At 41.8% G+C, this 16,960-nt stretch overlaps 1 protein-coding gene across 19 annotated transcripts in view; it reads right to left on the bottom strand.

Annotated features, from left to right (window-relative positions):
• Positions 1–16,960, bottom strand: part of LOC310866120 (neurexin-1a) — a gene marked incomplete at its 5' end in the record, with an annotated part of 455,952 nt that overhangs the window by 235,283 nt on the left and 203,709 nt on the right. For 17 of the 19 annotated variants that reach the window (XM_083775482.1, XM_083775497.1, XM_083775483.1 and 14 more), the window contains 4 exons: positions 2,673–2,846; positions 10,689–10,879; positions 11,699–12,080; positions 12,932–13,054. In XM_083775482.1, the coding sequence (XP_083631608.1) occupies positions 2,673–2,846; positions 10,689–10,879; positions 11,699–12,080; positions 12,932–13,054 (870 nt within the window). Of the gene's footprint in view, positions 1–1,156; positions 1,192–2,668; positions 2,847–10,688; positions 10,880–11,698; positions 12,081–12,931; positions 13,055–16,960 lie in introns of all 19 variants that reach the window. The other 2 variants (XM_083775484.1, XM_083775496.1) reach the window with 2 other exon arrangements.

Raw genomic sequence — 16,960 nt, forward strand, 5'->3', positions numbered from 1 at the left:
ATGTATTGGATGTTGATGTTATTGCATACCTTTCACAAATTTAATAATTTATTTATTGCTTGTGCCTTTGTGTTTTATGTTATTCACTCACACTATATTCACTGACTATTCTTTATTCGTTCAATTATTAAATATACCCTTGGAATTAACTGGATGCGTATGACATTTTCATGACACATTTTAAAACAATAGTAAGCAATTGTCTTGCACATTGTCTTGCAATGTAATGATGATATATGACTTACCTACACCATCTACAATATTGGGAACACCACAAATGTGCAATAAATGACATGGCTAAATAAATTATGAATTTAAATTAGCTGGGGATAATGATCTTGTAGTGGTGTATTTGTTATTTTAGCAGTTAATTTGTGTTATTTTAGTGGTTTATTTGTGTTACAACCATTATAAGAGTAAGTTATTTGTTAGTTCTGTCATTATGCTTACCTTATTTTGGTTATGTGCTTATTTAACCTCATTGATATGCATGTGGCTATGACCCTGCTAGTGGCCAATCATTTAAATATTAAGATGCTTTATCATGTGTATTTTATTTTCTTTATCTTACAAAGCCTGTAACCACTTTCTTCTTATTTACAAAGAAAACATAGAATATAAGCACAGAATATATACTGTATACTGTACATTGGCAATAATGGAACTTAACAGCAGTTAATAAATGTAAATGTGCAAGTGAAACATAAAATGGAAATAAAGTGAGGTTGATTTTGACAAGAAAACTCCATGGCAGTTGACAGGGTTGCATTAAAGCATGCAGTGGACAAAATAGAATCAGCGACAACTATTTTTAATTATGAGGCATGCAAAGTAATAATTACAGACCTTATGCTAATGAAAGCAATATTACTAATAATGAGTGGGACACACATCATGTGACTGCACGTCATAGGCAGTGATACAAAACGGTAGATAGACGGTGTAGCTTGTATTCCTAAAGGGCTAAAAGCCCATTTCCATATGACAGGTGACTGAAGTGACACATTGAGTAGCCATCTCACTCCAGGAAATGTGGTCGGGGACGTGGAGGCAGAGATTGTGGACAGGTGGTGGTGGTGGGGGAGTCAGGGGGGATAGACATTGCAGATGCAAAGAGGACGGGATATCAGACTATCAAACAGACAAAGCTATCTACCTTGCAAGTCAGCTTTCATCAATGCAACTTTTGTCAGCAATAAATAAATAACCACAAAATAAAGGAAAAAAGGAAGAGGCAAAGCATAGCGGCCGTTAGTAAACAAAAAACCAAAAAGCACTGAGAAGTCAGAGATCGCAGAACAGAAACAACACAGACTGCTGAAGCAGACCACAGAGGCAGCGGGAGGAATGAGTAAACAGTAAACAAGGAGAGAGAGAGAGCCAGAAGGATTGAAGTTCAGAATGAATGCAAATGGAAAAGAGACACGAGAAACCTGCATTTATAAACATGGTAGACACAGTTATTATGGAAGGTGGATAGGGTCACGACGTGTCTTCTGCCTTCTACTACACATGTACAAATGTAACCATTTTTGGTTACATTTGGTTACATTTGAGCTACAGATGTAGAAGTTAAACATGCAGATTTGACTGTGTACTATTCATCCACAATCAACTCACGATGATTTGATAAATGTGTGGCAGAGAGAAAGAGACCATTTCCAACTGACATTGATCAATGAGTGTGTGCCGTGAAACAAAAGACACACACATCTCAAACTCAATAGACCCACATTTGGCACTAAACAAAATCACTTTTATTTATTTTTTTATATGCAAACGTGCAAGGCTGTGTGCCAAAGCTGCGTGCCAAAGCTACGTCTTTAATGGAAAGGAGTGGACGGCAGTGTGAAATTTCAAATTAATCTAAGTGAATGATGTTGACAAATAAATCAAATATTGACTTTGGATGTGATGTGCAAACACAACAGTGGGCAGTAATGATATTCATGCATGCCACAAAAGGCCTCATGCATAATTCAAGAGGATTGCCTTCTGGCAAACACTCAGATCCAGTAAGCATGCATGGAGCAAAACTGAATGCGGGATACAAATGGGAAAGAACACTGGCAGTACAAATATGGCCGAGAACATAATCTGATTATGGCCAAGTGAAACAGAAAATGATCGCGAGTGGAGGAGAGTTTGATGCATTCCAACAGAATACACACAGAATTTATGGTTGTTAAATGATGTGCCATTGGCCAGCGGGATACTGTATGGGCACTAGGATGGGTGTCTCTGTGTGTGTGTGCGTGTGCGTGCGTGCATGACATGTCCCGACAAATGTGAGGATTCTCAAGTGCAAGCCAATGAATGGCCGAGAGCATTAGAGCGGGTCTATTTATCAAATTGTGATGTTCCATTTGTCCCACAATAATAGTTTTATGATGGTGATGATGGCAATTCAGAAAAGTGAACACAACTGATCGCCGAGTAGTAGATATTTGTTCTATTTTTCTGCAAAGCCCCAAATGGAGCAGCATCCTTTTGCACCAGCTTATCTAACTCACGTGTACATTCATTTTGACACTGTCACTGTGACAGAGTATAAGAGAATAAGTTAAGACACAGAAAAAAGAGGGCTGAGGGATGTTAGCAGATAACATTGTTTGGGGAACAAACTAACAAAGGCATTATGTGGCCCCCTAGTGGCCTGAGAAGCTACTCACCTTCACAGCCTCTCTCTATCTGACCAACGCAATCCAGAGCGTCCGACATCAGGTCTGGCAGGCGTCCGTTTAGGTCCATCGACGCCAGACAACCTTGGAAGCCCTCCTTGGCGTGTACCAGTTTGGGCAGGTCTTTGTACAACTCCTTGGCCACTCCACCAATGTAAAGGTCACCTGCATTGATGACAGCAACACATATACTGTAGGACACAAGGTTGCATCAACTGCACGGTATTAAATGTAACTGGTCGTGTAGGTAATTTCTTTTATTAATCTGGTAGGAAAGACATCACTCAAACTTGGTAAATGATTTACCCGATGTAACCTCAACCTGATAGCAATAGGATTGATTGATTGATTGTATAGTAAGGTAAAAAAAAAAAAAAAGAGAAAAAAACTAGAAAAAGTGCCCTTCTGGGCACAGGTCTCCACCAGGAGGATAGGAATATTTAGGAGTAATATAAACATGTTTTTTGTTTGTTTGTTCCAATCTTTGCCAATCAGGATGGAATATGGGAAATGGTGCAGATCCGTGTTGATGGCACGCATGCACAATCCACCTGTTGGTGGCGCTATAACAGGGCAATGTGAAATGGGTGGGCTATATTCCTCAGCCTAGTAGGAAAGTGCGTGAAAGATTTCACGTGAAATTGCACGCTGCGTTCATGATTTGAGGTTTTTTGTTCAAAACAGGCCAATCCTGCAAAATTTGAAAGCCAATGTTAAGCCAATTAGGATGGAATATGAAATATCAGACACATCCGTCTTGAGCACATGACTATGGAGATACTGTGTAACGATTTGCGGGATTTTTGGACAAAATCTGTAGGTGTACTGTGCAAAAACTTGTTTTGCACAAAGCGGCCTCCTGGTGGCGCTATAACAGGCCGTTCTGGAGATTTTGGGGCAGAGGTTCATCGTTGGCATCCAGGGAGTGTGTGTGCAAAATGTGGCATCGACCGGGTTAACGGTGGCCGAGATTAGCTTGTCACGGACGGACGGACGGACACACGGACACACGGACGGACGGACGGAGTGCAAAACATACTCTCTCCCCATGCCTTCGGCCTGGTGGAGACAATAATCCAATCCTTATGCAATGATAGGATGATGAGGACGAGTCACAAATCCCAAATCCTGTCCTGATAGTTCAGAAAACTCACGTTTTGATTAGTTACGATCAAATAAAGTCCATGACCTACATGAATTATGGCTGTGCTTTAGTTGCGTACAGTCGAGTGCAGTGAATAAACTAGAAAAAGTGCCCTTCCGGGCACAGGTCTCCACCAGGTTATCCACAGATCCGTGCAGTTAGAGGTAAAAACACTTTTCGGCCAGTTATAGCGCCACCTTGAGGCTGAGTTGAAATTGTTCATGTGGCATTTCGTCCTCGGCCTAGTGGGAATGTGGGTGCACAATTTCACGGAAATCACGCGATGTGTTCATGATTTGCAGCATTTTGTTTGAAACTGAGCACTCCTGTGAACTTTGGAAGCCAATCTTAACCAATCAGGATGGAGTGTGATAAATCTGAAAGACCCGTTTCGTTGAATGGCTCTAGAGAGACTGTGTACCAATTTGCGTGATGTTTGGACAAAATCTGTAGGTGTACTGTGCAAAAACTTGTTTTGCACAAAGCGGCCTCTTGGTGGCGCTATAACAGGCCGTTGTGGAAAGTTTGGGGCAGAGGTTCATCGTTGGCATCCAGGGAGTGTGTGTGCAAAATTTGGCATCGACCGGGTTAACGGTGAAGTTTTTGCACAAAGCGGCCTCTTGGTGGCGCTATAACAGGCCGTTGTGGAAAGTTTGGGGCAGAGGTTCATCGTTGGCATCCAGGGAGTGTGTGTGCAAAATTTGGCATCGACCGGGTTAACGGTGGGCGAGATTAGCCTGTCACGGACACACACACGGACGGACGGACGGACGGACGGACGGACACACAAACGGACGGACGGAGTGCAAAACATACTCTCCCCACATGCCTTCGGCCTGGTGGAGACAATAAACAACTACTTGCAACAGCAATGCATAGCTACAACGTTGTTGAATTAAAATATGTATGGAGTGCAATTTTCAAACCATCCTTCGCTGACATGGAGCCGGCGTCCCGGGACCAAAATGCAAAATCGTTATTGCAGATACCGGGAGAATTGAGGAGGGAAATACACATGGATCATTACTGCCCTATAAGCCTGATTTATACGTCTTCGTATGGTTGTGCTGCTTGCTGAAAATAGCCAATCTGCAAGCTCTCAGCGGCTAACAGTAAGATACCATCATACGATTTGGTATAAATTGAGCAATGAGCATTATCCCTGGACCAACAAAGCATTTTTCTAAGTCTGCTGAACATATGACATTTTGCATGGAGGGAAGGATGGCAGACTAAGGTGATAGGCATTGTACAGAAGAAATTAACAACAACAAAATAATTATGTAATAGATAATGACAATACAATGTAGTTATTGTGTTTCTTCTTTGCTAATAAAGCCTCACTATTTTAATGAATAAAATGTGTTAATAAAATACAATATAATATAATATAATATACATTTTGTCTCCCTGCTCTTCTATTGAGACATCTAGATCATGTCAAAGGTCACCTAGTCCAGTGGTTCACAAACCTTTTCCATGTCAAGGACCCCCAAAGTGACATGAATTCGCCTGCGGACCCCCCATTTGAAAAGATATGCCAGGGACCCCCAGAAGAGAAGATTTTTATGGCTCTAGCAGTGAGACCCCAATTTATACAACATTTAATTTAACTCTCAGAGTTACAGAACCATAAGGGTCCATTTGTTTCCAAACTATCATTTAGCTGGGGGCCCCCCTGGAACTCCCTCAAGGACCCCTTAGGGGTCCCCGAACCTCACTTTGAGAACCACTGACATAGACACAAATATTGACCTGATGGTAAAGATTCAATTCATCCCTCGAGCAAGGAGGCCGACTCTATTAGCTCAATGGTAAGAAAATGTATGTCAGGAAACCGGGTTTAAATCCGGGGTAGAAGAGGAAAGTTGCAAACAAAGATGCCATTATACAAAGATTATACATTATACATCATATAAAGAGGCCCTGTATCTCAAATGGTCAAATAAATATTTGATTAAAGAAAATATGCCTTTTGTATTCTTTCTGTAAAATGTAGATTTTTATGTTAGACATTGTGGGAAATTAAGATTATCAGATATTGTTTTTAAACAGCACTTATCAACTAACCGGTTAATCGATCAATAAGGTTATCAAATCTTATCAATTATAAATTAATGACTTAATCGATAATTCCCATCCCTATCCTAAAATCAACCCATTCTCATCATGCTTCCCGCCTTCCCATACTGTAGTTAGTATCTTCATCTAGTCACCCAAGCTGAAAATAAGGACAACACAGTGGCTATGCTAGTCTACGTATTGGACATGTGACAATATTGACCTCTAGTGGAAGACTGATAAAATAAAAAGAAAGCAGTATGCCACCTCAACCTAGTTATTAAAGGTATTGTGTGTTATATGCTTTGGTTAAAACAAAAAGGTTTTGTTAAAAGGTCAAAGCACTATATTGTGGTAGTAATCACTGTGTGTTATAGTGTTCAGTAGCAGGGGGTCTGCCTGTCTATAAACAGAAAATGCATTGTCTTCATTTCTTTCATTTCTTGGTGTCATATCACTTCCAATTCCACTTGTTTAATCTGTTCTCTCTCCTGATTGGATAACATTGGTATAAACTTCTTGGTGTCATCACTGTGATAAGACGTAGTTAACTTTATCTGACTGCACCTGTACCCAACGCAAAACAATAGATTTCCAAGCATACAATACCTCATTAACCCATTTAGGCCTGAGGCTGAGTCTAAAAATCCTTCTAAATCCTGACCTAAATTTTCTGAAAAACTTCAAATATTTATATAGAAGCATCACATTTTTGTAATTTTTGAATACTGTACAATGTACATACTGTACAGAACCCCAAAATGGGTTCCCAGTCATCTCAGCCAGGGTCAGTCAGAGCTAGCAGCGATAGGCTAACATAAAGCAACTATTTTTCAATTATAAAAATAAAAGACGAATTATCTGTACCTGGCACTGGGCAGAAGTGTATTTATTATCAAGGGAGGACAATGATGGAGATGGCTCTAATGAATGCACATTATGAGAGCATAGTTAGATGTTTTACTTTTATGTGTAGGCCTATACTGTAATATACTGTAGCTTACATTTCCATTTCCAAGTAAGTGGATGTATATAGGCTATGGAAATTAAACATAGCCTAGTTTAATGGGAATGTCAGGTTGAAGGAATACACACTCATACATTGTAGTAAAATGTGTGCAGTGATGCTAAATTAATGTCATTGTCTTGCAAGCAGCCAAGCAATTATACCAACTATTCAATAATTCAGTGTTGCTGTACAGTAGGTACAGACAATTACGGGCTGTACGGCAGTGTTGTTTTTGGCATTTTATTGATTGATATTATTTTTAGTCACATTTTAGTCACCTGGAATGTATTAGTGTTAGTCTAGTTTTAGTCAACTAAATATCATAAGATTTTAGTCTTTTTTATTTTTTAGAGAGGCCATATCCACTTGACCAAATGTGCTGACCTCATCACGTTTGTGATGACGGCTATGGCCGTTTTCCTCCCAAGGAGTGTTTTTTGTGCAAAGCTAATGCTTGGAATGGATTCAGAATCATGAAAACCCCCTAGTTTCATATGTCACATGCTACTGAAGGAATGATGAAATTTGGACTTTTCTTCTTTATATAGGATGTTATGGGTATGGTCACATATTATGCTAATAACTCAATTTCCCACAGGAGTTGAATTTCAAACTTTTAGTACATGTTATTAGACACCTTTAGAAACACATTGGTGAATAAATTTCTTGGTAATGATTTAGTTCCCAGATTGGTCAAATACCTGATAAAATGCCCTTACTAGTGGTACATATATTCTGTATAAGTAGGCTAATAAGGGTGCTCAAGTGAGAAATAAATGAGCCAAACTGGTACCAATTCAAACACTGTCTGCCTTTCCAGACATAGCCTAATTTCAGCTCACCCAGTCTGCTCAACGAGCAGACTTCAGTGTGGTAGGCTACGTATAATATAATGTTTCTGACAAAATAGTGTCAAATTGCTGATGATTACTGATTGCTGTATATAAAGCCTTATTTGACACATGCAAGAGTCCTTTCAGCACGTCCTTTCAGCACACATTATACCTCGGAAAAAGGATAAAGTTGCAGCCAATAGATGCAGATTTATCCTTTTACAAAGGATTTACAAAGGATAAATCATATTCAACATATTCAAATCAGTTGTGTGCCATAAACAACCCCATTGTCAGTGTAAATTGATTTATTGATTGGGTGCTCTTCTTTCTTTGTTAGCATCACACAATTCTAAGTTGAATTGAGTGAGTAAAGACTAACAGCTAACTTTAGCAGTAATAATTTAATATAAGTGTCCAAAGATTTACTAAATATTCAATGTGATGTAAAGCAACAGTGGAGGACTAAAGATTTAAATGAACGTCAAACGTGTCATCATAAATATGCAGTCAGGGGAGTCAAACTCATTTTAGGTCACAGGTGAGATTGGACAATGAAATCCACCTCTCACAACAACAGGAGACACTGCTCGGAAGGAAGTTCAAGTACCTGGGCTCATGGGTCAACTCAACAGAGCAAGATATAAAAATGAGGAAGGCACTTGCATGGAGGGCCCTGAATGGCATGGCTAGTGTATATGGAACTCCAACCTCCCCCATCAAACTAAACTAAGCTTCTTCTATGTGACGTTAGAATCTGTTCTCCTACGTATATGGCAGTGAATGCTGGACCTGAAGCCAACTTTGCAGAAGGCTCTAGACGGGTGCTACACCAGAATGTTACGTGTAGTGCTCAACATCAGCAAGAGTACACATGTTACCAACGAGAATCTGTATGCTGGAATATTCAGAGTGAGCGACAAAAGCTGCCAAAGACAGCAGGAGCTACCAGCCAGCAAACTGGTGCTGTGGGAACCAACACATGGGCACCGGTCACGAGGACTTCCCATACTAACATAGAGTATGTGGATGTACTCAAGAAAGATGCAGGATGGCCAGATGTATGGAGAACCGGGATGACTGGAAGTGACGATGGAAGGCTTGTCTGAGGACGACCTAGAGAGCCTAGAGATGTGGTCATAGTATTCGGTCACAACAAACAATGCATGATTGATTTCAGGTCTAGGACTAAATAAACAGGAATGCATTTATTTGCATTGGCCTTTCAGTCTGCCTGCGGTATGCACTGAGCAATATATAGTTTGTGAAAATAGTATTCTGTACCAAGGCTGGTACAGGTGGTTCATTAATGATCCCAACTTATTTTGTAGTGATGGATTTTGGCCTCATATCACTATATCCAACTTAGAAATGTGTGTGACAGTTTGGCTGCTGGGGAAATGTGGTCGCTGAGGGAATCTAGGTATGAACATGCATAGCTAGATTCACCAGTAAGAGGTGGTACATATATTCTGTATAAGTAGGCTAATAAGGGTTCTCAAGTGAGAAATAAATGAGCTAAACTGGTACCAATTCAAACACTGTCTGCCTTTCCAGACATAGCTTAATTTCAGCAGACCCAGTCTGCTCAACGAGCAGAATTCAGTGTGGCAGGCTATAATATAATGTTTCTCACAAAATAGTGTCAAATTGCTGATGATTACTGATTGCTGTTGTGATTACCGGTACTACACTACAATGGCATTTTCTGGCTTTTGCAACGCCTTGGTATCATCTCCACAAACTCCACAGTGACAGTCAAAAGATGCATCAGCACACATTTATCTAAATATTCCCAGTTGAGCTTCATGAGTCATGTCGGTGCTTATAGAGAAGGAAATAAATGACTCCCTTTCTGTTTTAGTTAACGGTAAAAGAGACAACATACGTTGAGTGGGGCCTGAGTGTTTACGCACAGTGGGTGCTTACTTGCTGCCTCAATTGTATTCCATGTTTACAACAATACAGCAGTGTTGACTTTGTCGACTAATACTAAGATGAAAACTGTTCGTCGACTACCTTTTTTCACTGACTAAACTAAATGGAAACTACATGAAAACTAAGCTATGATGACTAAAACTAAGACTAAATATATTGACAATCTTGTCAACAAATAAAAACTAGACTAAAGGGACTAGTGGAGAAGAGAGATCCAGTATAAGTAAAAGACAAGTCATTTTACACGCTGAAAATAGCCGATCTACAAGCTCACAACGCGCCGCAGCGCGACACGTTGTGAGCTTGTCGCGTTGTGTTGTGAGCTTGTAGATCGGCTATGTGTAAAATCAGCCATCAAGGCACACCAAAATGTTAGTCGACTAAATCAACTGTAGACTTAGTCAACTAAAATCTTATATTTAGTCGACTAAAACTACACTCCAGGTGACAAAAATGTGAGGAAAACTAAATGAAAACTATTCAAGAGACTATGATGACTAAAACTAAAATTTGCTGTCAAAATCAACACTGCACAGGCTTTGCAAGCTTGTCAGAGGCAAGAGGAGAGAGTGAACGGCTGCCACACAGATAATATCTACTGTAGATGTGAATATCTTAATTAAATATTTTTTCTCTCTCCCCGTCTAGTTAAAGCGCCTGTAGTCTACCCCTGCTGTAAATCATTAGTGCTTGATTTAATTAACCAGTGGTTATGCAATGTTTTATTTATTTGATCACACTGTACTGCATTTTCTTTTCATTACTAAAGCTTAATTTAAAAACAAACAAACAATGTTTTACTTGATACTATTGAAAATAGTACCATAATGGTTTCATAAGGTGACATAAAGGTTGTTAATGATGATGTTGATCATAGATCATACACATGATGATGCCTGCCTTGCATGGTTTCCTCTGTCGTGATCATCGTATGAATGTGTGTGAATGGGTGAACGTAATGCACAATCTAAGCGCCTTGGATAAAGGCGCTATATAAATGCACCATTTACCATTTTACACACCTTTTAAGTCCAGATTCTTGGCTCCTGTAGTAGTCTGGGTGGTGATCTTGGTGTCAATCTTGACGGTGTGGAGGTTGTTTGTGTCCCTGGAGATGATGACATTGTGCCAGTGGTTGTCGTTCAGAGGCTTGTTGGAATTGCCTTTGATCAGGTGGGCGCCATTTCCCAGGTCTGACACATAGTGTAGATACCTAGAGAAAGATATTTAGAGATAATGTATCAATGGGCTCTATGCACACAGTATAACTCTTCCTACCTCCAGGCCGCTTCCCTACTTCCTTCAGGTGTTACCAATGATACTAATGAAGGCTCTGTTTAGTGTGCAGTGGTTTTCCAAGTTTTTAATTTCAAGGACCCCCATAACTCTGAGAGAGACCCTTACAGGTTCATTTGGTTCCATTTGTACACTCTCAGAGACCCCTTTTCCATCGGTTGGAATCAACCAGAGAAAAAGGGGTCTTCAGAGTTTCACACCCGTACAGGGCCATTTAAAACCCACTCAGGGACACTTTGAGACCCACTGGTGTAGCACAGTGTTTCCAGTGAGCCAACATGCACAATACCATCCACCACTGTGGAGGTTGGCCGGGCGCACCAACGAACACAATTGGTCATGTTCGTGGGTGAGCGCTTGGCAGGGGAAGGTGATCTCTGTCGCTGCACCGGTGACTCCTACAGATTGGTTGGGGAGTCTTATTTTAGCAGGGAGTAGAACAGCGAAACTCCAAAGGCTGTCAGCTGAAAAGAAGGGGCTGGCAACTCCATGTACATGTGGTTGTCTACTCTACACCGTTTCCCAAACAGTGGGTCGGGACCCATTTGTGGGTCGCAGACACATTTGTATGGGTCCATTTATTCTTTCCTACAATTTGTTTCAAATGGTGTTCGATTTTAGCTGTATCATGCTTGCACATTGACATGCCTAGCTTGGCTCTGGACATGACGATGAAAAGGTGAGTGGATGAAATTTCCAGGGGTCCTTGACACGAAAAAGTTTGAGAAGCATTTACCCTTTGACCAGCTCCACCACAATGAAGTCATTTCCGTCCCCGCTGTTAAACAGGATGAGGCCATCGGAGGAGGTGGTCTTGAACTGGAAGAAGAGATGCATGGAGTAGTAGGCCTGCAGTGTCGTCAGGGTCACGTAGCTGGAGCGCGACTTGAAGGTGATCGGGTCGGCAATGATGTTCTTGAAGCCAATCATGGCATTGAGCTCACAGTAGTCGATGTCGCCGTTTTTACACAGGTCTATGTAGGCCATGCCATTGAAGGAGAGGCTCTGGAGGTGGCCAATGAAGTTGGACGGCACCATGGACATGAATCGCTTCTCTGTCACAATGCCCGTCTCAATGTTATGGAACTCCAGCTGGGTGTGGTCCCCTGCCATTTGACCTTTGATGGAGGGAGGGAGGGAGAGGGGAGGTTATTAGTGGAGAATAGTAATTTATGCCTCCTGATTATACAAATAGTTACTAAAGATCATATTAATAAATCACAGAGGAAGAAGGGACACAGGACAAAGAATGAACCTGAAATACATTTTTACCAATGACATTTAGTACTGCATCTTAAATTCACAGCAATTTTAAAGCAAGAGACTTAATAAAGTTAGACATAACATTTATCAAACGAGGGAGGTATTTGTCTTAATTTGTTCCCAGGTTCAAAGTTCCTGATTGCAAACACCTTATTAGGTTTTGTTTCTAGCCTAAACTTATTATAAACAGTGCAGTCAGCAGTGATTTGCATGCAGACTTAAGGCTGTACTTTTACAATAATGAGTCTAGACCGGCACTAAACCGTGCAAGGCTCTGAAGGTACAGTAATTAAAAAAGTTTTTTAAATCCAATTTTGAACTGTACTTGAAGTCAGAGTAAGGAGGCCAAAGTTGGCAGTTTGTGAAAAAGAAGAACGACAGGTGCATTCTGTTATTTGCCTGAAGGCAGTAGATCCTTTTAACTGAAGCAAGAATAAAGTCCGCTACAATTGTTTAGTCTATATGAAAATAATTCATGAGAGCTTTTTGCAGATTAGCAAAACACCAAAATACAGTGCAGTCACTTAATTAAGCTACAGTGCATACAGTGGCAATACAATTTTGTGTTAAATGTGTTTGTTTCTCCCTTTTGTTCTGGTAATGGAGCTTCTTACCTATATTACGAAAGCCCAACGATTGTCTTGGAAGATCTAAACTCTAAGTGTGTGAATTTCTATTCCATTCTAGGAAGTGGGATAAGAAGTACCTTCCACTGGCGGCAGATCATCAACGGTCAGTTTCAAACTCTTTCCCCTCCTGAACACACGCACCGTGTGCCACTCATTATCGTTCAGATTCTGGCCCGCAAAAATTGTCTCTGGACCTTTGCCTGCAGGACAGCCCAAACAATGGTTAGCACACATGCATGCTTAAGCCTGATTTACACTTGGTTGTGTGCACCATGTTGAGCACCGAACATAGCTGATCTATAAGCTAACATTGCGATGCAAGCTTATAGATCTGATATAGTCGGTGCGCGACACAGGAGCGCAGTCAAGGAATCATCCTATGCAGTATACACACGCATACATCAAAAGACAAACTAAGAAAGAGGAGATAAAGAGATAGAGAACAAGGGCGGTGGGAAGGAGGAAAGTGTGCGTTGAAGTGGTTTGACAGAAGAAGGTAAACATAGTTAATGGGCCATAAAAAACACATCGCTCCGAGTTTCATTTTCTCTACTGGACGGTTCATTAGATATGGGACCTCGGAGTTTACAGTTCTGACTGAACACTGCCTTCTTCAAACAATGAGGATGGAGGCAGCCATTCAAATGAAGAAGCCAAGTCGTTACAATATTCTTAATGCAAGCTGATGTTGCATCTGCTCTGTACTACTCTACTAAAGACACATTGTAAGATGAACATGCTTCAATATAATGTTCAATACATGGTATTATGATATAATATCATGCCAGGTAAGGGGAAAATGCTATAAGCAATGGAAATGGGGAGATAAGCTCATGAAAGCATGAATACCTTTCTGTAGCCTAGTATGAATTATTTGGTAACAGGCCACATGGTGGCAGCAAATGACTACCGGACAGCTTCAACAGAGCAAGACAGACTCTAGGCTAGAGCGTCACTCTCCATCTTGTTTACCTATCAGACTCCAAGCCAATATTCTATTTCTCTCATCCAAACAACAATAAATGAAATAGTGATGTAGAGAAGAACACTGCTATTCAAAAATGAGCCTCTTGACATGGAATGGCAGATAAGTTTAGGTCCCTCACAAATCAGTAGGAGAGAGAGGAAAAAAAGAAAAGAGAATACATAATGTGATTTCTATTTGCACAGCAGAACATGAGTGGGTGTGAATATGCCTTGAGCAAGTGAGAAAGCCAGACAATAGCTTAGTATTGTTGCGTGACCCATTGGTAGGTCATCATATCCTGCCCGTCATTGTTATATTGTGTTACATTTCCTTCCCGGTATTGTTATAGAAACTGCACATAATAAATGGACTTTCAGCAATCAACACATTTTGAAAAGCACCATTTTAACACTGATGGTTGAACTGTGCCGACATGAACATTCACACACACCTGCTGAGGTGCCAAAAAGATCAGAAGAGAGTAGAGACTGTAATCACATTCACCATCAAAGATGAGAGCGAACAACTGTGTGGCGCACCTCATTTTCTTTTCTTCCAGAAAATCGATCTCTCTTCAAAGGTACAGTAGAGTATTTATACCCAATTATATGGCATGACTCTAGAGGAGGCGAGCTATCTAGAAATATTGTCTGTCTGCGGGTGTGCATGCGGGTGTGCATACGACTTTAATCTTAAAAGGAAGTCATTGGTGGTGGAATCAGGCTTAAACCTTGCCCCAATTTAGAGTCATACATCATAGAAGACTGATGTCATAGACTGGCAACATCAAGTCTGAGCTCCACATGAAACCGGGCTGGTATTAGGCCCCGTCTGTTGTCTTGGATGTCTTGGAGAATTTGTATCATGTCGTATACTTAGCCCTGCTGTTCCCCTGCTAGGCATACATACATATACCAAACAGACCACTGAAGACGTACCACTGTGACAATATTAGAAGTCCCCAGGCTTCAGATGCCTCAGCCACTGTGGGGAGCAATTCAGGAAAGGGGGTGTGGGGGGGCAGGTTCATTCCACCTAACCCATTTATGGCTATTTATCCCCCCCCTTTCTATTATCTTCAAAGCCCCCAGTGCAATGTGTATGCAAATGCAAGGGTGCCAAAGCACTGGGACACACTCAATCTCTGAGGCACAGTTCTGCTTTGTAAGCACTAAACACCGGGGTGGGATTGAAACCACACGGATGGTGCGAGGGATTAAAAGGGAGGGTAAGATATGAAATAATGGGATGGAGTCAGACTTGAAAGAATGCTTGATCTTTGCCTTCCATCATCCCTGTCCTTGTTGCTCTCCATGGAGGAAAGAAAAGGAAAAAGGGGGGAAAGCGGTCAAACGTATTAAGCAGCACATGCTCCTGTGTGACACAGACTACTGTTAAGGTAGGATTAAGCCTGCAGTAGGATGGCCGTGCATGTATGGTCAGAACCTGCACTCACTTTTGCCACACTGGCCAAGATCCACACTGGGAGAACCTTTAGTCTGCTCACTACAGAACCACACTGGGAGAACCTTTAGTCTGCTCACTACAGAACCACACTGGGAGAACCTTTAGTCTGCTCACTACAGAACCACACTGGGAGAACCTTTAGTCTGCTCACTACAGAACCACACTGGGAGAACCTTTAGTCTGCTCACTACAGAACCACACTGGGAGAACCTTTAGTCTGCTCACTGCAGAACCACACTGGGAGAACCTTTAGTCTGCTCACTACAGAACCACACTGGGAGAACCTTTAGTCTGCTCACTACAGAACCACACTGGGAGAACCTTTAGTCTGCTCACTGCAGAACCACACTGGGAGAACCTTTAGTCTGCTCACTGCAGAACCACACTGGGAGAACCTTTAGTCTGCTCACTGCAGAACCACACTGGGAGAACCTAGTCTGCTCACTACAGAACCACACTGGGAGAACCTTTAGTCTGCTCACTGCAGAACCACACTGGGAGAACCTTTAGTCTGCTCACTGCAGAACCACACTGGGAGAACCTTTAGTCTGCTCACTACAGAACCACACTGGGAGAACCTTTAGTCTGCTCACTGCAGAACCACACTGGGAGAACCTAGTCTGCTCACTACAGAACCACACTGGGAGAACCTTTAGTCTGCTCACTACAGAACCACACTGGGAGAACCTTTAGTCTGCTCACTGCAGAACCACACTGGGAGAACCTTTAGTCTGCTCACTACAGAACCACACTGGGAGAACCTTTAGTCTGCTCACTACAGAACCACACTGGGAGAACCTTTAGTATGCTCACTACAGAACCACACTGGGAGAACCTTTAGTCGGGCTCACTGCAGAACCACACTGGGAGAACCTTTAGTCTGCTCACTACAGAACCACACTGGGAGAACCTTTAGTCTGCTCACTACATAACCACACTGGGAGAACCTTTAGTCTGCTCACTGCAGAACCACACTGGGAGAACCTAGTCTGCTCACTACAGAACCACACTGGGAGAACCTTTAGTCTGCTCACTGCAGAACCACACTGGGAAAACCTTTAGTCTGCTCACTACAGAACCACACTGGGATAACCTTTAGTCTGCTCACTACAGAACCACACTGGGATAACCTTTAGTCTGGCTCACTGCAGAACCACACTGGGAGAACCTTTAGTCTGCTCACTGCAGAACCACACTGGGAGAACCTTTAGTCTGCTCACTACAGAACCACACTGGGAGAACCTTTAGTCGGGCTCACTACAGAACCACACTGGGAGAACCTTTAGTCTGCTCACTACAGAACAACACTAGGAGAACCTTTAGTCTGCTCACTACAGAACCACACTGGGAGAACCTTTAGTCTGCTCATTACAGAACCACACTGGGAGAACCTTTAGTCGGGCTCACTACAGAACCACACTGGGAGAACCTTTAGTCTGCTCAATACAGAACCACACTGGGAGAACCTTTAGTCTGCTCATTGCAGAACCACACTGGGAGAACCTTTAGTCTGCTCACTGCAGAACCACACTGGGAGAACCTAGTCTGCTCACTACAGAACCACACTGGGGAACCTTTAGTCTGCTCACTGCAGAACCACACTGGGGAACCTTTAGTCTGCTCACTGCAGAACCACACTGGGAGAACCTTTAGTCTGCTCACTACAGAACCA

This window comes from Protomyctophum parallelum, assembly GCF_964188405.1.
Source record: "Protomyctophum parallelum genome assembly, chromosome: 10".
NCBI classification, from domain to species: Eukaryota; Metazoa; Chordata; class Actinopteri; order Myctophiformes; family Myctophidae; genus Protomyctophum; species Protomyctophum parallelum.